Here is an 18,912-nt window from a genome sequence, read left to right as displayed (position 1 = left end):
ATTTAGCAGCATTCATTCATGGCTTGTGCTTCAGTTTCTGATTTCAGGTTCCTGCCTTAAGTTCTTGCTCTGACCTCCCTTCATGGTTGACTATAAGCTATAAGACACAATAAGCTTTTCCTCCCAAGTTGGCTTTGTCAGTGTGTTTATCACAACAACAGAAAGCAAACTAAGAGAGTTATAATGCCTCTGCAGACCTTTAATCTTCCAGTTTGGGCATGGAATTTTAAATAGTCTCCATGAACAGGGGGTATTCTATGTAAGAATCTTAATATTATTATATAAGATTTGTTAAGGAGTTAAATGATAAGAAATTATTTTAAATTCTTTATATTTTCCTTACAAGCAGTAAACTATCGATAATTTATAGCTGAATAGCTGAAGAACAAATGAATAGTTCTTATTGTTTGATTATTTTATAGATGATCATTTTAATTCAATATCAATTAATTTTAGCCCTTAGAAGCATTTTAAGTAACTGTGGACTATTATCAAATCACTTTCAAGTAGTTTTATCAATGACTTTTGAATATCTATATAAAAGCTAGATAATAAAATAGTGGAAATAGATATAAATTTTATGTTTACATTTACTGATACATTATGTTTACATTTACTGATACAAGATGTTATAAAAACACAACATGGTACTTAATTACATTTATTCATAGGTTGATAGGATTCTGTAGTTTGGTAATCTTTTCATTAATGGAGTTAATGATGCTTGATTGTGTGTGTGTAGAGCAATCATTTATATTATACTCCATGAACATATAAATGAAACTCATTTCCAAAACACCTTAGAAATTTTTTTCTGGTATTTACTAAGTACTAAGTATTTTCTCTGATAACCCTCTCCATAACCTCAAAGGATTCCCACATTTCAGTAGGACTCTTGCGATTGACATGCACAGTCTGCTTTATAATCTTGAACAGATAGTGTAATCTCTGTAGGGCTCAATTTAGTCATAAATTAAGAAGGGTCAGGCTATGGGTTATGGGATGCTTTCCAGCTAAAATTTACTATAAAGAAATCATGTAAGAAGCTTCAAATCTACGCTAAAGTCATTTCTTCAGGTTGCCTATACTCCAGGAGCTATGCCTTCCTTAAGATGAGGGCTCAGTAAGTGGGTTACTGTACTTCCTGCAACGCATCTTTTCCTTTCCTGGGATATCCCTTCCCTGCTCCTAGTTGGCAGAATTCAGATTCATCTTTAATACTTTGCTGAAATATTAGCATCTCCTTTGTAGACATTTGTCCAAATGGCCAGGACTGAAGCTGTTCTCTCCTTTATGTCCCTAGTACTCAGTACACAAGTCCATTAATCACACTGTGGTTTGTCTCTCAGCCTTACTGGAGAATGTGCTCTCTTAGGCACAAGGCCAGCATACTCTAGATGTTTTTTTAGCACATTAAATAAATGGGACATAGGATACTTAAGGAAAATATTTAGGAACTTTCCATTCAGTTTATTTTTGGCTGTATTATTAAATTTATAAAAAATATAAAAGATAAACAAAAATCAAAAGCATTATAACATTAGAAAAGAAGAGTAAAACTCATTGAAAAGACATTTAATATCTTGAGTAACAGGAAATTCAAATTGTAAAATTTTACTTATTACAGTTCTGTTTTGATTTGCTTTGGTTTGTTTTGATTTTTTTCTAAGACTGAGCATCACTGTGCAGCCCAGTCTGGCTTAGGATTCAGGATCCATCTACCTGAGCCTTCCAGGTCATCTGGGTTGATTCATTTTTCCAGTCAGTGTGACTGCATGTCTATTTAACAATCATTCTTTCCTGATGTGTAAATTCTGTAAGTATGAGCAATTTCAGTGCAATTAACTAGAAGAAGCCAGTTTGCTCATTTCGTGTAGCTAGTGCATGTCATACTGAAACATACGGTAAATTTTTATTATTCTTTTTTCTGTCCATATATGTGTCTTTGCCATGAATGGATAGCCATGTTCCCATGGTTAGGGGTTTTGAGGCAAAGAATCACAAGGCCTCCAAAATTCTGCTTGTTTGTATATCACTATCATGGGTGCTAGGTGTGTATAGATGTACACCATACAGAGGTGGCCTCTAACTGATATAATTCCTCACTCAGTGATTGAGCGTCTCTGTGAGAAGGTAATGCTCTCAGAACACTGTTCTAAACTGAAGACAAACAAACAAATGAACACAAACCTAGTTTCATCTGAGGCAATTGAGAAACTGGGAACTTCAGACAACATAACATTGAACCAGCTTAGAAATGTCTTTTTATTTTAAACAAGAAAATAAAAATTTATTGGTGTTTTCTTAACATTTTAAGCAAAGATTTCCTTATGGTATTTTTTATGCATACCTAGTTTCGGGTGAACATCTCTTACCGCCCCACTTTTCCCTAGCTTGTTTTCTTGCCTATTCCTTCTGCTCCCAGGACAAACCATTCCACTTTTTTTTTTTTTTTTTTTTTAACAGTTTCTTGTGTGCTTTGCTTTCTAGCTCTTGTGCTCAGCTCCTCACTCACACGATCCGCTGCTCTGCTCCAGTGCTTTAAAGCGTGCGCCCACTGGCCCATTCCCTTAAAGTGTATGTGTTCTCTTGCTCTTCCTAACCCTCTCTCTTAAAGTGTCTTTTTTTTTCTTCCCCTCTCATGGGCCCCTTTCTAGTTCCCTGGTATCTACCTTCCTTCATTTGCACATAAATTCACATTTTTAAAAAACTAGATGCTGAGACCCAGACATGAGCGAACACATGTAACATTTGTCTTTTGGGCCTTGGTTCACTCTATGCAATATTATTCTAGCTCTGTCCATTTTTCCTGAATATTTTATTTTTCTTTATGATTGGATAAAATTTAATTGTGATACATATCACATTTTCATAGACATCTATGATGAGTCTCTTTCTTAAATATTATGAATAGAGAAGCATTAACCATAAATGCACAATTATCTCTGAAATAAGATACAGAATCCTTGAGGATTTTGCCCAGGAGTAGGATAAACTGGCTTATATATAAAATCTCTGTATTTTGCTTTCTGAGAAACTTTTGTATTGATTTTCATAAACTTAATTTATAATTTGATTTGTTTCATTGACTAGTTTGTTTTAAAAACTTTAAGAAATAACTAAAAATGAGTCATTGAATAAACTCCTCTATACATTTCCATTGTGAAAAATATGAAATTTAAAAATTGTACATAAAGCACTTACAAAGGATGAGTTATTTATGAAATTGTGTTGTGCTTCAACTCTATTTTCTCCCTTTTGGTGATCTCTTTTAGTAAAATACTAATAAAATATATAAGCCTAATTTAGCAATAGTGATGCTAATCCAATATTTGCAGCTACCCTGCCAATTTGTGAGCACATGAACGAAAACTACTTACCGCCCCAGTGCTCGTCACATACTGTAAAGAGGGTGGTTTTATTGGCTAAGCCAGGGAGCATGCTGCTGCACTCCATGACAATGGCTTGAGGAATCATTATGATGCAGGACACAATCCAGATGATGATGATACTGTTTCGAGCCCGTTTGGCTGTGCTCTTGAACATCAAAGGGTGACAAATTGCATACCATCGGTCCAAGGCAATGCAGCTCAGTGTAAGAACAGACACAGACACTGACACCGTCTGGAGGGAAAGAAAGGAACACGGTTCAAGAGAATTGCTAGGTGTCAGAAAGGATGTGAGAGCATTTGCCTTATCAGCAAGGTAGTTACAGCAGAAAAAAAAATAAATTCAGGGTGGCTCACTCTACACATTAATTCATGTAAATGGCTTTCATGTTAAGAAAATGGATGATGAAAATAGAGAACTAGAAATGCATCATGAAACTTTGTATTTCCTTTCAGATGTAAAGTAAGTGCTTTGAAACTTTGCAATTTTCTCACATTAAAAGCTTAGTTTATAATATGTGAATAGTTACTATATCTACTTAGTTTTGTAGCTTTTCTACTGATAGTGCAACTAGTATTCTCAAAGAGAAAGAAATTATACATGGGTATATTCCCTTTCAATCAAACATAATTACATGTCATGTGTATTTTAAATTATCATGTAAGTTTTCACTGGTTACATTTCATTAGCATAAATACATCATGGGTATCTTCTTTCATATTTTTAAATAACAAAAAAGGGTAATTTTGTTCAATTTATTTTCAATATATTGCATACAAATAAAAGTCTAGATTACAGTAAAAGAGATTCTGTACATGAGTATGTGCACTATAATTTGCTCACTGACAGGATTAGTAACTTGCTCCCAAACACATGTAGAACCTCTCAGTACAGACATGCATGTAAATAACATCAAAGGTGATTCTTCAGCTTGGAAATGTAAAGAAATTAACATTTCAACCCTGTTGATTCCCACATAATCAATGTATGGAGCTATCTTTAATAGGGTTAGGGCACAGGGTTAGGGAATTACAGTTAGTTGAGATGCAAAATTCCCAACTGAAGGCTTCCACACAAGTGCTATGCATTTGCTATTATTTATTTATACTTATAATGATGATATTTATCAACGATACTATTGTTTTCATGTTCCATTCTGGAGCCTAGAGTTCTAGAAATCTAACTACATCTATAGCATTTCTAAATTCTTGGAGGGATAAGTTAATCTTAATAGTTGATGACTATTGAGAAGTTTAGGCACCTTCCCTCTTAAAAGAGCCAATTATACATGTCAATATTAAGGAATAAAGTATTTGAAGATTGCTCAATAAAATTCTAATAGGTATTATTGGTTGTGGAATTACAAATTATTAAATATGTAAGAGAGTTATTTTAATTATTCAGCTGAATTTATTACATTTGTAGGATTCTTAAGTAATTTAAGAATTTGCCAAAGTACTATAGTATATCACTCACAAATCTAAGTTCTATTGCTTTAGAAGAAAAAAGAAAACATAAATCTTATCAAGTTAGTAAAAGCCAGATATAACCAAATACTCCTGTATAGCTTGGCTACATTGAAAGTGTACTATATTTCACATACATAAATACTTAGGTTACATATCAGGAGTGAAAGCAATTAGTTTTAGGCTGTGGCAATAAGAGAAAAACTACTTGAATGAAAATGAAAGCATTGATTCTTTTAAAAGTATTTGTTCTTAATTTAAAAAAAAAAATTGTCAAACAGATGCAGTTAGGCTGCACTCACTGCTTACCACTGAGATATCCAGTGATGATATTGGTAACTGGTTCTTACTCTGAATGCATTGCTTTACGTTCATGATGAGGTCATCACAGAGCCAAGAGACTTATGTAAATGATCTAAACAATATGTCACAACAGCTATATGAGGTAGATCTTATTAAAATTACCATTTTCAGTAAGTGAATTGGCTAGAGTCTACGTATTTCACTTGATAGTGTACCATCTAGAGATGGCAGAACAGACATTCCAAACTTAGAGCTGATGTCTCAAGTTCCCCTTCTTTGACCACATGCCTTGTAAATTCCTTAGAGTGAAAAGGAATCATTGGGAAAAAACCATGATGTTCTTGATTATTGAAAAACAAATGCTCACAGTTACTTGAACTAGGAGAGGCTTAATCACTACTTTGTTCAAATGATTTATTTAATGATGAAGACTGTGAAGTAATTAACAGCATTGTTGCCTCAATTTTATTCAGGCATTAACTTGGTTGTTCAGCAAATATCAAGTGTTATCTTCTTTAAGTTTTTTTTTTCTTTCTGAATATCTGTATTTATTTCTTAACTCATTAACTATTTTGCCAGACAGTCATGACTATAATTGAAAACATTCAAAAAAAATAATTCCTCCAAAAAGAATTACCTGTAAATAAGGAATGACCTTACAGAGGGACTGTCCAAAGAACCAGGTCTCAGTGATGTCAACAACTAGAGTGGCTGGAAGGCAGGTGATGGTCACGAGCACATCTGCCAGGGAAAGGTTGACTATGAAGTAGTTGGTGACTGTCCTCATGTGGTGGTTCTTCCACACTGCCACACAGACTGGTATAGAAAGAAACAGAGATGGAGAATAAACAAAGAGACTAGGTAGCAATGAGGAAAATTAAGGGAATTAGCACTGTTACAAAGTCCATACACACACAAGCTGAAAAGGAGAGAGTTTAAGTCTGTGCTGTGCTCATTCAGTCCATTAATCTCTGGGAATTTAGAATCTAAGGTTAATGAGCTCATTGACCTGACACTGTATTATTTCCTATTCATAAGAGCTACACTGTTTTTGAGTTGTAAGTCAAGTCAAAGGGCAGCCCCTGATTGATCTTTCTATTATTTCAATACTCAGTATGTAGAAAAACATCAAGAGATGGTTGCTGGGCTGGGTATAGTAGCACGTCTTTAGTCTTATAGAGCCTCAGCCCTGGGAGGAGGTAGAGGCAGTAGAGCTCTTTGAGTTCAAGACTAGCCTGGTTTACATAATGAGTTCCAGATCAGTCAGACACTGAATGAAACTCTATACAATGAAATCCTACCAAAATTAAAAAAAGAAAAAGAAAAAGAAAATAGTTCCTGAGGCTGGATTGAATGATGAGAATTAGAGTTAGGAATCTTCAAAGAGACGAGATTGCTTCATCCATGACCTTGACCCATGTCTTTCCACAAATCTGCTTTGTGGACAACCGACAGAGGAAAAAACTCTTAACTACAGGAGAAAAAAACCAAACAAACAAATAAAACAACCTCCTATCCAGCCAGTACTCACCCTACTTTTTCAAACACTTAGCCAACAGTTGACATATTTATATTATTTTGTTTGGACAAATCTTACAGGAAAACATTAGTAGCCATGTTTCATATGTGAGATAATTGAGACAAGGACATTTGTTGGACTTGTTGAAGAACTCATAAAGCATAAAAGCAGTTAATGACAGATATTAAATTCTAAGTGATATATGTGTTCTTTCTCCACCTAGGCTGTCTTCATATTTGAAAATGAAGAGGTTATAACAGAGTATATTTAAATTCTAAGCTACAATCCTCTCATTTTCATTACACTTGATAGCTCTGAACATCACCCTGAAATCACACATTGTTGCCTCCTCCATGCACTGTGGGAAAGTCCCTGTTTAAAGCTGTGCTAGCCCAAATGATGCTGTTACTGGTAACCTTAAGAAGTAGAATAGAAATACAAACACCTTTTGTTAAGTTTAAGTACCTGAAGAAGAACTTATTTTTGACAATCATCTACCATCAGAAGTTTCCTATCTTGGAAAAAATACTTTCACTAGTTCCTAACGCTGAAATTGGCTACAAGCTTTCAATTGATGTAATTTAATAAAATATTTATATTTTGGAAAATTTAATTTCGAGTACTTCAAATGATCCTCTAGTTTCAGCAATATAACAGCTAAAACATCAGGTGGCCTTAATTAGGATACACTATAATGTTTTCACTTGTGATACTGCCAAGTAAGTTATTTCACATAAATACCTGAAACACACACATATCCTAGCAATTAGCTTGAACTATTTGGGAGGCCCTCAAGCAGTGGGACCAGGACCTGTCCTTAGTGCATGAACTGGCTTTCTGGAACCTAGGGCCTATGCTGAGACATTTTGCTCAGCCTTGGTGTAGGGAGGAGGGGACTGGACCTGCCTCAGCTGAATCTACCAGGCTGAGCTGAATCCCCAGGGGAGACCTTGCCTTGGAGGAGGTAGGAATGGGGGGAGGATTGGGAGGGGAAGGCTGGGGGTTGGGAGGGGGGAGGACAGGGGAATCCATGACTGATATGTAAAATTAAATTAATTATAAAAAAAGAAAGTACTAGTATGCCATGAAGCCATGTGGCAATGCATAGATTAATAGAAAGTTGTTATAGTGATATTTTATTTGTGCTGAAATGTGATTTTATTTGTATGTTGCCTGGGGATCAGAGCTAAGAGCAAGCCATTTAGCAGAAGTGTGGTGGTAGTGACACACGTCCTTAATCCGATCACATAGCAGGCAGAATCTCTGTGTGTTCAAGAACACAGCCAAGTGGTGACCCGAACATTTAATCTCAGTATGAACCATAGAGACCTGGAAGTCTGTATAGACAGGCAGTGATGAGGAAAGTCATGTGGTTGGGTTTAGAACCAATGAGAAGGCAGAACAGAAAGGCAATAAAAAGACAGGACACAGGAAGAAGGTCTCTCTCTCTCAGGGGAAGGACAGCAGTGAGTGGTAAAATAAGGTGGTCTTAGCTCTTGGCTACTGCTCAATCTCTGGGCTTTTAACTCTTAAAAACAATGAAAAAGTTATTATGGTTTGTAATAAGAAAATGGGAAATCACTGAATATTTCTTGTACTTTTTAATGTATGCTAACTGTACAACCTAGACCTAGAAAACTACTTAAAAATGCAGTTAGTTATGCCGTGCCTCCAGACCTGTATGAATGCTCTTCCTTGCTTCCTCCTAACTTCTTATGGTCTGATGGCAATCATGGCTGAGTCTAGAAACCTTTACCGGTGTAACTCCAATCTCTGCCTTTGTGATTCCATGATAGTCTCTGTTGTCTAGATCTTTGTATAGTCATATTGTTATAAGAATCACATCCGTATGGAGTTACAGGTTCACCCTAATGCAGTATAAAACTTCATTCTCACAAATTAGATTTTCAGTGAACCTATTTCCATAGAGGGTCACCTTTGCAGGCTGGAAAGATGTCCTGGTAGTTCAAAGCACTAGCTCTTAGGTTGGTTCCCAGCACCCGCACAGCAGTGACTAACAATTGTAACTCCAGTTTCAGGGAATCTGTGCCCCCTTCTGCCTCTTCAGGCACCATACATGCAAGTGATACACAGAAACACATTCAGGAAAAACACTCATGCATATTAAATAAAAATTTAAAAATATGCATATACAGAGAAAGTCACTGTCTGGGAAAAGAGAGATCAGAATTTTACTGTATCTTCTGGAGGTAAGCAGCAAAATTGAACAGTCGCTATAATGAATAAGTATTTAAAGACCACCATTATGCCCATTCTCCCAGTCTTTTCTTCTCCATCTAAATTCTTAAGACTTTCATATGTGCCTAAAATTCTGTATCACTTGTCACCTGGTCCCTGTATTCTGAAGATGATCCAGATTATCAATAATGACTCTCAATGAGCCATATGTAAATGCACATGCTTCTAGGTGTAGTATGCCAGAGCAAGGAACACAATGACTGCTAAGTTTTCTATCCTACTGTTATCATTCCAATGGCATATTGCTATTCCCAGAGATGAGTACATTGCTCAACCCTTATCAGAGAAGCTTCTTTTTGCAGTAGATGACAGTTAATACAGAGACCCAAACTGGACAATGTGCAGAGAATGACAGACTTTGTAGCATCAGTCCTGGGATGTCTTCGTCAAATTCCTCCCCTTAAGGATCAGGGATTGTAATAGAATATTATTTTAAGGTGTGTTACTTTTTCTTATGTTGCATTTGCTAAGCTCTGTGAAGCTGTGTTACTTTGCCTATCTAAAATACCTGATGGTCTAATAAAGAGCTGAACAGCCAATAGTGAGGCAGGAGAAAGGATAGGTGGGCCTGGCAGGCAGAAAGAATTACTAGAAGGAGAAATCTGGGAGAAGAATTAGCCAGAGAAGGAGGAGGACATCAGGGGTCAGTCACAGCAAGCCACAAAGTAAGAGTAAAAGTAAGGTTATGAAAATAGAGAAAGGTAAAAGCCCAGAAGCAAAAGGTAGAGGGGATAATTTAAAATTAAGAATATCTGGTAAGAAACAAGCCAAGCTAAGGCCAGTCATTTATAATTAAGAATAAGCCTCCTTGTGTAATTTTTTGAGAGCTTGGTGGTGGGCTCGCCAAAAGAGCAAACAACCAACAACAAGGGATCTACGTGGAAGTAGAAACAGAAAGATTGTAAGGTTCTGAGAAGGTGAATGACTCCAAGAATACAGCATATTCTAGACATAACAGGTCAGATGCATGTATCAACTCAGAGACTGTGGCAGCACAGAGATAGGCTGAAGCCAGATGGGGTTCCAGCATTCAGGGTGGGGGAAGTGAACACTGAATCCCACAATGGACCAAGAAGTCATTTGCAATTAATATCTGAAGGCAAAGCTTTCTTCAATGGGGTGTCACTGGGTATATCAACTTCACTCAAAGTTAGGCTTTATGCCCAGGAGTGATGGGCAACACAAAATGAACTCCATAGTTTTGTTTTTCTTTTTGGTGTGTGTGTGTGTGTGTGTGTGTGTGTGTGTGTGTGTGTGTGTGAGAGAGAGAGAGAGAGAGAGAGAGAGAGAGAGAGAGAGAGAGAGAGAAAGACAGAGACAGAGACAGAGGCAGAGGCAGAGACAGACAGACAGAGAGAGACAGACACACACACACAGAGAACATGAAGTTGAGTGGTTAGGGAGTTGAGGAGGAGCTGGGGAAGGGGAAAGGATGATCAAAATATATGAAAAAAATAGGACCCCAAATCATAGAGTATTGACAACCACACTAAAAGGGGCATTCTTATTTCACCTAACATAATCAAGAAAATCCCTCACAGACTCTCTTAGATGCTTGTCTTTGGTGATTCCAAACACTGCAAAACTGAAGATCAGAATTAACCACAACACATTATTATCCAGTAGAGGTAACAAAGGAAAAAAATCAATAAGGAACATTATTGGAAGAGTAATCGAGCAGTTCATATTAGAGCTTTCTGTGTGATTGTGCTATTCTGTCACTTAAAAATAAATTTAGAGTTTGCATTATGTCTACCCCAATATTTATAGATTATGACTCTGCTTACTCACAGGGCTTTGCTTTTCCATGAACTTTCAACATTTTCCTCATACACAGCAAGGTGGCTCTATCTTCATTGCCCTGGCCTCTCTTGTGAAAACATTATACATTGTCAGGGATCTGTTTCTAAATGACCTGTAAACTGCATACAACCCTGCAGGTATGCTTCATAAATCTGTGCATATATGTATTTGTTTACCAAGCTACAACAGCAACCACTTTCTTTTTCCACAGCATGTCAAATTCATCAAAAGCTAGGCTCGTAGCCTTTGCCCAGTTTTTCTATTTCTCTGAAATGTAATATTCTTCCTTTTTCCTCCAGTGATCAGTGCTTGAAATCTCAAAAATATCTTTCAACTGTCATGTTTTTCCTAGTCCTATTGATAATATACAATGTCACTCTAACTATTAGCACCAGCAATGTCATAGCATCCTGACAGCTTCTGGCATGACATGTGCTTTGACCTTTATGGACAGTGTTCTTTGATCACATACTCTAGTTACAACTCTTTTAACTTTCACAGGAGCCGCTCTATAGGAAATCTTCACTCAGGTTTTCTTTTTGGTTAAATTAGTATTTAATTGTAGACGAAGTTCTGAAAAGTCTTATTAAATGAAAAACAAAGAGCCAAATACAGGTGTGAAAGCCTTAGATCAGGGAAATTGGGAAAGCTACCAGCCAACTTTACCTTATCAACTCTGTAGCTTCCAAATGCGAGTTACTTCCTGTCTACCCACGCCTTTATTGCCTTGATGTTCTGCCCTCTCATTGGCTCTCTTAGCCCAGCTACCTCACTTCCTACACAGCTCCGCCACTTTCTGTCTGTCTGTGCAGCCCCCCAGGTCTCTATGGTTGGTACTGGGATTAAAGGCATGTGTCACCACACTTGGCCCTGTTCCCTAGTGTGGCCTTGAACACACAGAGACCCTGCCTGCTAAGTGGTAGGATTAAGGGCATGTGCTACCACTGTCCAACTTCTTTGTTTACTTAAAATGGCTTGCTATTTCCTCTGATCTCCAGGCAAACTTTTTAAAGCACAAATAAAATATCACCACATTTAATTATGTAATTTCTCCCTCATTTTTTCCTCCAACTCCTGCCGTAGTCCCTTTGCTCATTCTCAAATTCATTGATTCTTTTTCTTTAATTACTATTATTATATATACATATGTATAAATATATAAATACAACATGCTGACTATGTTTACTATTTTTTGGATATATATGATTAGGAAGGCAACCACATTACATTAGTTAATTGGAGGCTCATCCCAGTAGAAGACTAATTCTGTCTCTCTTAGTATTCCATACCTGCCTGTAGTTCTTTGTCTAGGGGTGGGATCCCGTGATAGTTCCTGCTTCCATGTTAACACATCTATTGGTGGTGTCATTCTTCCTTTCTTGTTTAGGCAGCCATATTGATAAGGTATCATGAGTGTAGCTTCCTTGTCATTTTTAGGAGATAAAATTGCACAGCAGATTTCCCAGTCCTCTGGCTCTTGCAATCTTTACTCTGTTCTTGAAATGTTCCCTCAGCCTTAGGTATGGAGGTTGTGTTATTGAGGTATGAATTGGTCTTGAGAACTATATGATCACTTCTTTTCTGTATTTTGACCACTTGTGCTTTCCTTAATGACCTTCTCTGCTACAAAGAGAAGCTTCTTTGATAAGGGGTGAGAGCTATACATACCCATGAATGTAAGGGTAAGTGTTTAGAATGTAGAAATTATACCAGTTTATGAAGGTGGCAGTAGCAGACCCTTCTCTAATATCCATGACCTCACTAGCCCCGGGTAGTAGACCAGGTTTTTAGTAACAGTATGGTGATTTCCCTCCTGTTAAGTAGACTTTAAATAAAATTAGACATATCTTGGTTACTGCCAAGATATGATTGCCACTCTTGTGCCTTTAGGGATATCTTATTATAGTGGTCACTGTTGTTATTCACATTTATAGGCATCACAGCTGTGCAGGACTATCGATTTCTTTCCTTCCTTGGCAGCTTGTATTATGAAAGCCAGTCCCTAGGGAGGAGACTTTGTGTATCATCTAACTTGACTCTTTTGAGCCTGGTATTTGAAGTGCAGTGTCTTCAGAAAGAGGAGCTTACCCTCAACTTCTAGGAGGCAACCAAGGGCGGCAGATATAGCTATATTGTTTAGGGAGTCTCTTGGATGTCCATGGCCAACAACTCTAAAAAGGTTTTCCTGTGTCTGGTAATGGGATTTTTGTTAGTCTATGATTCTTGAGGGGATTATTATCACTCTAAGTACTTCATTGAAAACACACACACACACACACACACACACACACACACACACACTAATATATATATATATATATATATGTATATATATATATATATATATACTTTATGTAATTTTAGGAAAATATAAATAATATGATTGTTTTCAAACATCCATAATGCCACTTCCCCTTCTGCTTCCCTCTCCTTCAATATGTGCTTCCCTCCTCCCGCCTCACCCACACTTCTCCCATTTCCTCTTCATAGAATCTGAACCCTTCTGGTCCTCTCTTTAGCACTCTCTTTACCCCAAAGTTCCTTTTTACCTCTTTGGTTTCTATGGTTACTCCAGCTTATATACTTGTAGCTGAAGATGTGATGTTAAGGATAAAAGATGAGGTCAAACACGTGGTATTTGTCTTTCTGGATCCAGGTAATGGCACTCAGCATAATGTTTTTCTAGCTCCAACATTTCCTTGCAGATTTCACTTTTCTTTGCAGATGAAGAGTATCCTATAGTGCATATGTACCACATTTTCATTAATCATTAATCACTCATCAGTTGAAGGGCATTAAAATGGTTATTTCCATTCCCTAGCTGTTATGAATGAGTGGCAATAAACATGGCTAAGCAAGTATCTGTGAAGTAGGATATTGAGTCCATTGGGTATATGCCAAGGAGAGGTACAGCTGGATCATATGGTAGATTTATTTTTAGCCTTTAGAAAGTTCTCCACACTGATTTCAAGAGTGGCTGGACCAGTTTACAATCCAAGCCACAGTGAATGAGATTTCTCTTTTCCTCACACTCTCTCTAGCACTGGTTGTTGGTTGTTTCGGTCGCTCTTCCAGGGTAAGATGAAATCTCAAAGCTGTTTGAATTTTCATGTCCCTAATTGCTAAGGATGAACATCTTCTGTGATATTTCATAGCCAGTTCTAATTCTCCTTCTGAAAACTGCCTGTTCAGATCTATAGTCCATTATTTAAATGCCCCCTTGTCCTGACTCTTTGATTTTTGAATTCTTTATATATCCTGGATGTTAATCTTCTGTCAGACATATAGCTGACAAGGACTCCCTCCCCTCCTCTGGGATTCTTCTTCACTCAACTAAAGGTTTCCTTAGTTTCATAGAAGTTTTTAAATTTTATTAGTTCTTACTTGTCATTGTTGGCCTGAATTCCTGGGCAACAGGGTCCTATGAAGAAAGTCCTTTTCTACACATATATCTTGTGGGGGTAATGTCTATGTTTTCTTCTAGCAGCTTAAATGTTTCAAGTTTCACATGGAGATCTTTGATTCCTCTATGTTAAATTTTGTGCAAGGTGATAGATATGCTAGTATTCCTGGCATCTCCAGAACCTGCTGTCTTTTCTTCAATGTATGTTTTTGTACTCTGTCAGCTATGAGATGACTGTAGTTATGTGTTCTCATGTTTGGGTTTTCTGTTTCATTCCGTTGTTCTACATGTGTTATGTGAACCCACAACAGTCTGTTAAAGGATATCAAGCATTTATTAAGATATAAGATGGGAATAATACACTCACAGATACAGAACAAATTAAACAGCTGTTGTTGTCCTTTGTTCTGCCCAAGGGTGAAGGGAACCAATCGACCAGTCTCAGAACACCCAAAGGAGTTAGTGCTCCCCCTCCTTAGTCTTAACTGGTCACATACCCAGAAAGGGTCATGCCCATTGGGCCAGATAGCCCAAAGGTCATTGGTTGAACAGAACAAATTCCCACAACATACATGTCTGGTTTTGTGCCAATATCAAACTGTTTTTAATACTGTAACTCTGTTACATATCTGGAAATCTGGAATGGTAATCCATTTAGAATTGTTTTTCTTTGTGTGTTTGATTTATTTGTTTTGCTTTGTTCAGGGTTGCTTTGGCTCTCCAGAGTCTTTTCTGTTTCCATACGATTTTAGTTATTTTCCCTCCTATTTCTGTGAAGAATATTGTGGGGATTTTCATTTGGATCCCATTATTCTATAAGATGCTTTTGGAGAATGGCCATTTTCACAATATTAATTCTACCAATCCATGAGCATGTGAGGACATTCCATTTTAGTGTGTGTGTGTGTGTGTGTGTGTGTGTGTGTGTGTGTGTGTGTGTGTTGCCTGTGGAGACTGGAAGAGGGCTTTGGATACCCCAGATCTACAGTTACAGATGGTTTTGAACTACCATGTGAGTGCTGGGCATCAAATCTAGGTCCTCTGGAAGAACATCTAGTGCTCCTAACCTCAGGGCCATCTCTCTAGCCACTCTCTGATTTTTTAATGTAGACACTTAGAGCTATCATTTCTCTGATAGGACTACATTTGATAGAGATTTTTGTTGTGTTGTGTTTTTTAATTTTACTTATTTTCTAACCATTCAACATTTGTAAATGAGTCATTTAATCTTTATGATCTTGATATTTACTAGAGATTTGCTTGCTCTCTGTTTTAAGTTTCTTTGCATTATGGTCAGATAGGATACATGGAGTTGTTTTGACTATTCTGAATCTGTTAAGGTTTGTTTTGTTTCTAGGATGTGGTCTATTTTAGGAAAGTTTCCATGATCTGCTGAGTAGAATGTGTATTCTTTGATCCAAACATCAAATATGGAATGTTTGTTAGAATATTCTGTAGATATCTGTTAAGTCAATTTGATGTGTGATGTCATTTATTTCTGAAGTTACTCTGTTTAGGTTTTTTGTTCTTCTGGTGGCCTGACTATTAGATAAAGTGAGGTATTTAAATCACCTCTTGTTAACTTGATGATGCTATTCTGTGTCTTTAATTTCAGTAATACCCTTTTTATGAAACTGGGTGCTATGGAGTTGGGTGCATGCATGTTTAGGACTGTAATGTTTTCTTTGTTAAATGTGTCCTTTATTAGAACAATGTGTTCTTTATTTCTTCTGTTTTGTTTTAACTTGTGTTTTTTGTCAGATATTAGGATAGCTACTTCTGCTTGATTCCTGGTCCCATCAGATTAGAAAATTATTGTCCATCCTTTCACTATATGGTTGTACCTATTTTTAAGCTAAAATGTATTTTTTAAGACAACAGAAAGATGTATTTAGTTTCTTAACCTATTCAACCAGCCTGAAGTGTTGAGACTATTAATATTTAAAGATATTATTGAAAGGTATGTGTCAATTGAAGTCACTTATGTTTTTTGCTATTTGTTTTTTTAGCTGTAATTTGTAATTGTAATTTCAATAATTATAGTATCATTTGTTTTTTTCCTATAGTCTCTTGCTTATTACTCTCTGCATTTCATAGTATTGCTTCCAATAGTCTTTTTGGGGTTAGTTTGCTGGGCTTGCATCCTTCCACTTGTAACAGAGAAAGTTTTCCTTCCTCATCCAAAAATAGCAGTTAGTTTTTCTGGATTTAGCAGTCTAGCTTGGCATCCATGGTTTCTTACAACTTGGAATACATTGTTCTAGGAGTTTCTTATCTTTCTAGGGCATTCTTGATTTCAAAGTTTCCACTGACAAATCAGTTGCTATTTTGATGGATTTTTCTTTATGTGTTTTTTTTCAGCGTTCAATGCTGTTTTTCTGTTGTGTATATTTAATGTTTTAACTATGTTTTGCTGTGTTTCTTTTCTGTTCTTGTCTATTTGGTGTTCCAAATATTTCTTTTATCTATATGGACATATATTTCCTTAATTTGAGGGCATTTTCTTCTATGATTTGGCCTATGCCATTGACCTTGGTTTATTCTTTCTAACCTATATCTATAATCCAAATAATTTCTATTTTCCTGATATCCCCCAGTTTCTGTATGTTCCTTTTTTTTGCTTAGAAAATTATATTATTTCCTGTTGTGCTCTAATTCCTCTACTTGATCTTCAAGTCCTATGTTTGATCTTTTACTCAGTCCATTCTACTTGTAAGGCTTTCCCTTGAGTTTTCTAGTAGGGCGCAGTTTTCATGTCTATTTTTATTTCAGCTTGAGTTCTCTTCATATTTGTACCTCTTTATTGAATTTGGTTTTCAAAACCAGTCTCATGTTTATTTTTATTTTGTTTTTCTTGAGCATCACACAGAGGTTTATCTCTTTATTCTCTTTAAGCTTATTGTATTATTTGTGTCTTTGTAAAACTCCTTGATATCTTTGATGAGCTTTATGATTGTTCTTATAAGTTCTGTGCCCTGGGTTTATCTAGATAATTTCCATTAGAGAACATTGTTGCAGGACTGATGGATTTGGGGGAGGCTTACTGTATTGATTGCATTATTTGTATTTTGTGATAAGACCTAGTCCTGTGGATTTCTTTTATTGGTTCTGTGTCCGATGTGGACATAGCAGGCTGGGACTTAATATGGAATGTGCAAGTCACAGTGTACCTGGAAGTTGGATAAGGCCTAGAGGGATGAAATTAGATAGACTCAGAGGGCTAGGATGACACTTAGTATGTGAAACCTAGCCCATGCAAGGAGTATGGAGACTGTGTGGTCAGGGCTTACTAGATTATTCCTGGGATCTGGATCTGGAACCCAGGCTGGATCTGAGGATTAGAAGGTACAAGCACGGTAGGATCAGGTGGACTCAGTGAACTGGGCCCTGGTGCATGTTATTCTACGACAGATTCAGCCTGAGGGGTAGATGTAGCATGGGAGGGATGAGGTCAGGTAGTCATAGAAGGCCTGGACTGGCATGCAAGATGTGTGTCCAAGTCTGGAGCTTGGGGGCCACATGAGTATGCCTCACCACAATAGGCCTGGGATCCTGGATGTGGAACCTGGGTTAGATCCTAGTATTGTAGAAGGTTTGTAGTGGAAGGATCAGGTGGACCCACCAGGCTGAACCCCAGTGCAAGCTGTGCAGTTGGACTGGGGCTGGAGGTTGGGTACATATATGGCAAGGGGCATGAAGTCAGGTGACTCTCGCAGGGCTGGACTGGTATTAAGCATCTGAACTTGGATATTTGGAAGTGTTTCTTGGTGTGGACATTTGTTCTTTCCTGTGTTGAGTGATTATTTGGATCCTTGTTTAGTATTATCCCAAACTATCAGGTTGTGGACAGTTGAATGGTGTTTGGTGTTCAATCTGAGGGACACTCTGCTTTGGTTCATTGGTGAGGTGTCTAGAGTAGTCTCAGCTGGGTGGCAGTTCTTGTCAGACTGCACATGATGTGGGGTGCCCAGTAAGGTAGTAGGTAGGGGATGTGACTCCTAGGCAGGCAGAAGGGAAGGTGTGTCTGGAGACATACAGGCTCTTCCAGATGGAAACAGCTGGACGCAGATGCTTGGTGGAGTGGTAGTTGGGACTACAAGCAGACAGATGGAAGGCAGACTTCTCAGCCAGTTTTCCTATTACTAGGTTCTAGTGGGAATTGTCTGCATCTAACTAGTCCCCCATCCCTACCCCGATACCCTGGTGAAACACCCAGGACACCAGAGAATGCTCGCATCTCACTTGCCTGTTAGGCATCTTCAGCAGGTTTCTAATACACAAGAGGACAAGGCAGGAAGATTGCAAGTTTCAGGCCAGCCTGGGCTACATATCTAGATCTTGTCTGAAAATAAAAACAACAGTAACATAGTACATTTAAGCAGGTAGATATTATGTTATAGATTTTTTTTTTTACTTTTTTAAAATACTGAGTTTATTTCACATGTATATTTGTCTCCCTACCATTTCCACATCTGACCACCACTATTACTATGTCCTATCATAACATTCCATACATACTTAAAACCAAGTAAAGGGTGGAGTTCCATCCTTGAAAACTAAACAGGCATTTTAGACAACACATTCTTGGCAATGGAACCTGGACAACATTTATCAAACACAGTAGGGAAAGTTCTCACTTTGCATTATAAAAATGACAGCCAGATATATCAACTGTTACAGAAATTAAGTAAGACGGAATTATTTCAAACTGTTTAAACCATTTTCTTAAAGAGACTTTCTCCACTGCCAGAGATCTTGAATAGCCTCCT

General features: G+C 37.3%; 1 protein-coding gene across 2 annotated transcripts in view; it reads right to left on the bottom strand.

Moving 5' to 3' along the window:
• Hcrtr2 (hypocretin receptor 2) overlaps positions 1–18,912 on the bottom strand; it is a 100,880-nt gene that overhangs the window by 30,713 nt on the left and 51,255 nt on the right. For both annotated transcript variants that reach the window (XM_028864929.1, XM_037210945.1), the window contains exons 2-3: positions 5,797–5,975; positions 3,381–3,624 (exon numbers count right to left, since the gene is read on the bottom strand). In XM_028864929.1, the coding sequence (XP_028720762.1) occupies positions 3,381–3,624; positions 5,797–5,975 (423 nt within the window). The remainder of the gene's footprint in view (positions 1–3,380; positions 3,625–5,796; positions 5,976–18,912) is intronic.

Source organism: Peromyscus leucopus, chromosome 14 (genome assembly GCF_004664715.2).
Source record: "Peromyscus leucopus breed LL Stock chromosome 14, UCI_PerLeu_2.1, whole genome shotgun sequence".
Lineage (NCBI taxonomy): Eukaryota > Metazoa > Chordata > Mammalia > Rodentia > Cricetidae > Peromyscus > Peromyscus leucopus.
This window is presented reverse-complemented; position numbering and strand designations above follow the sequence as displayed.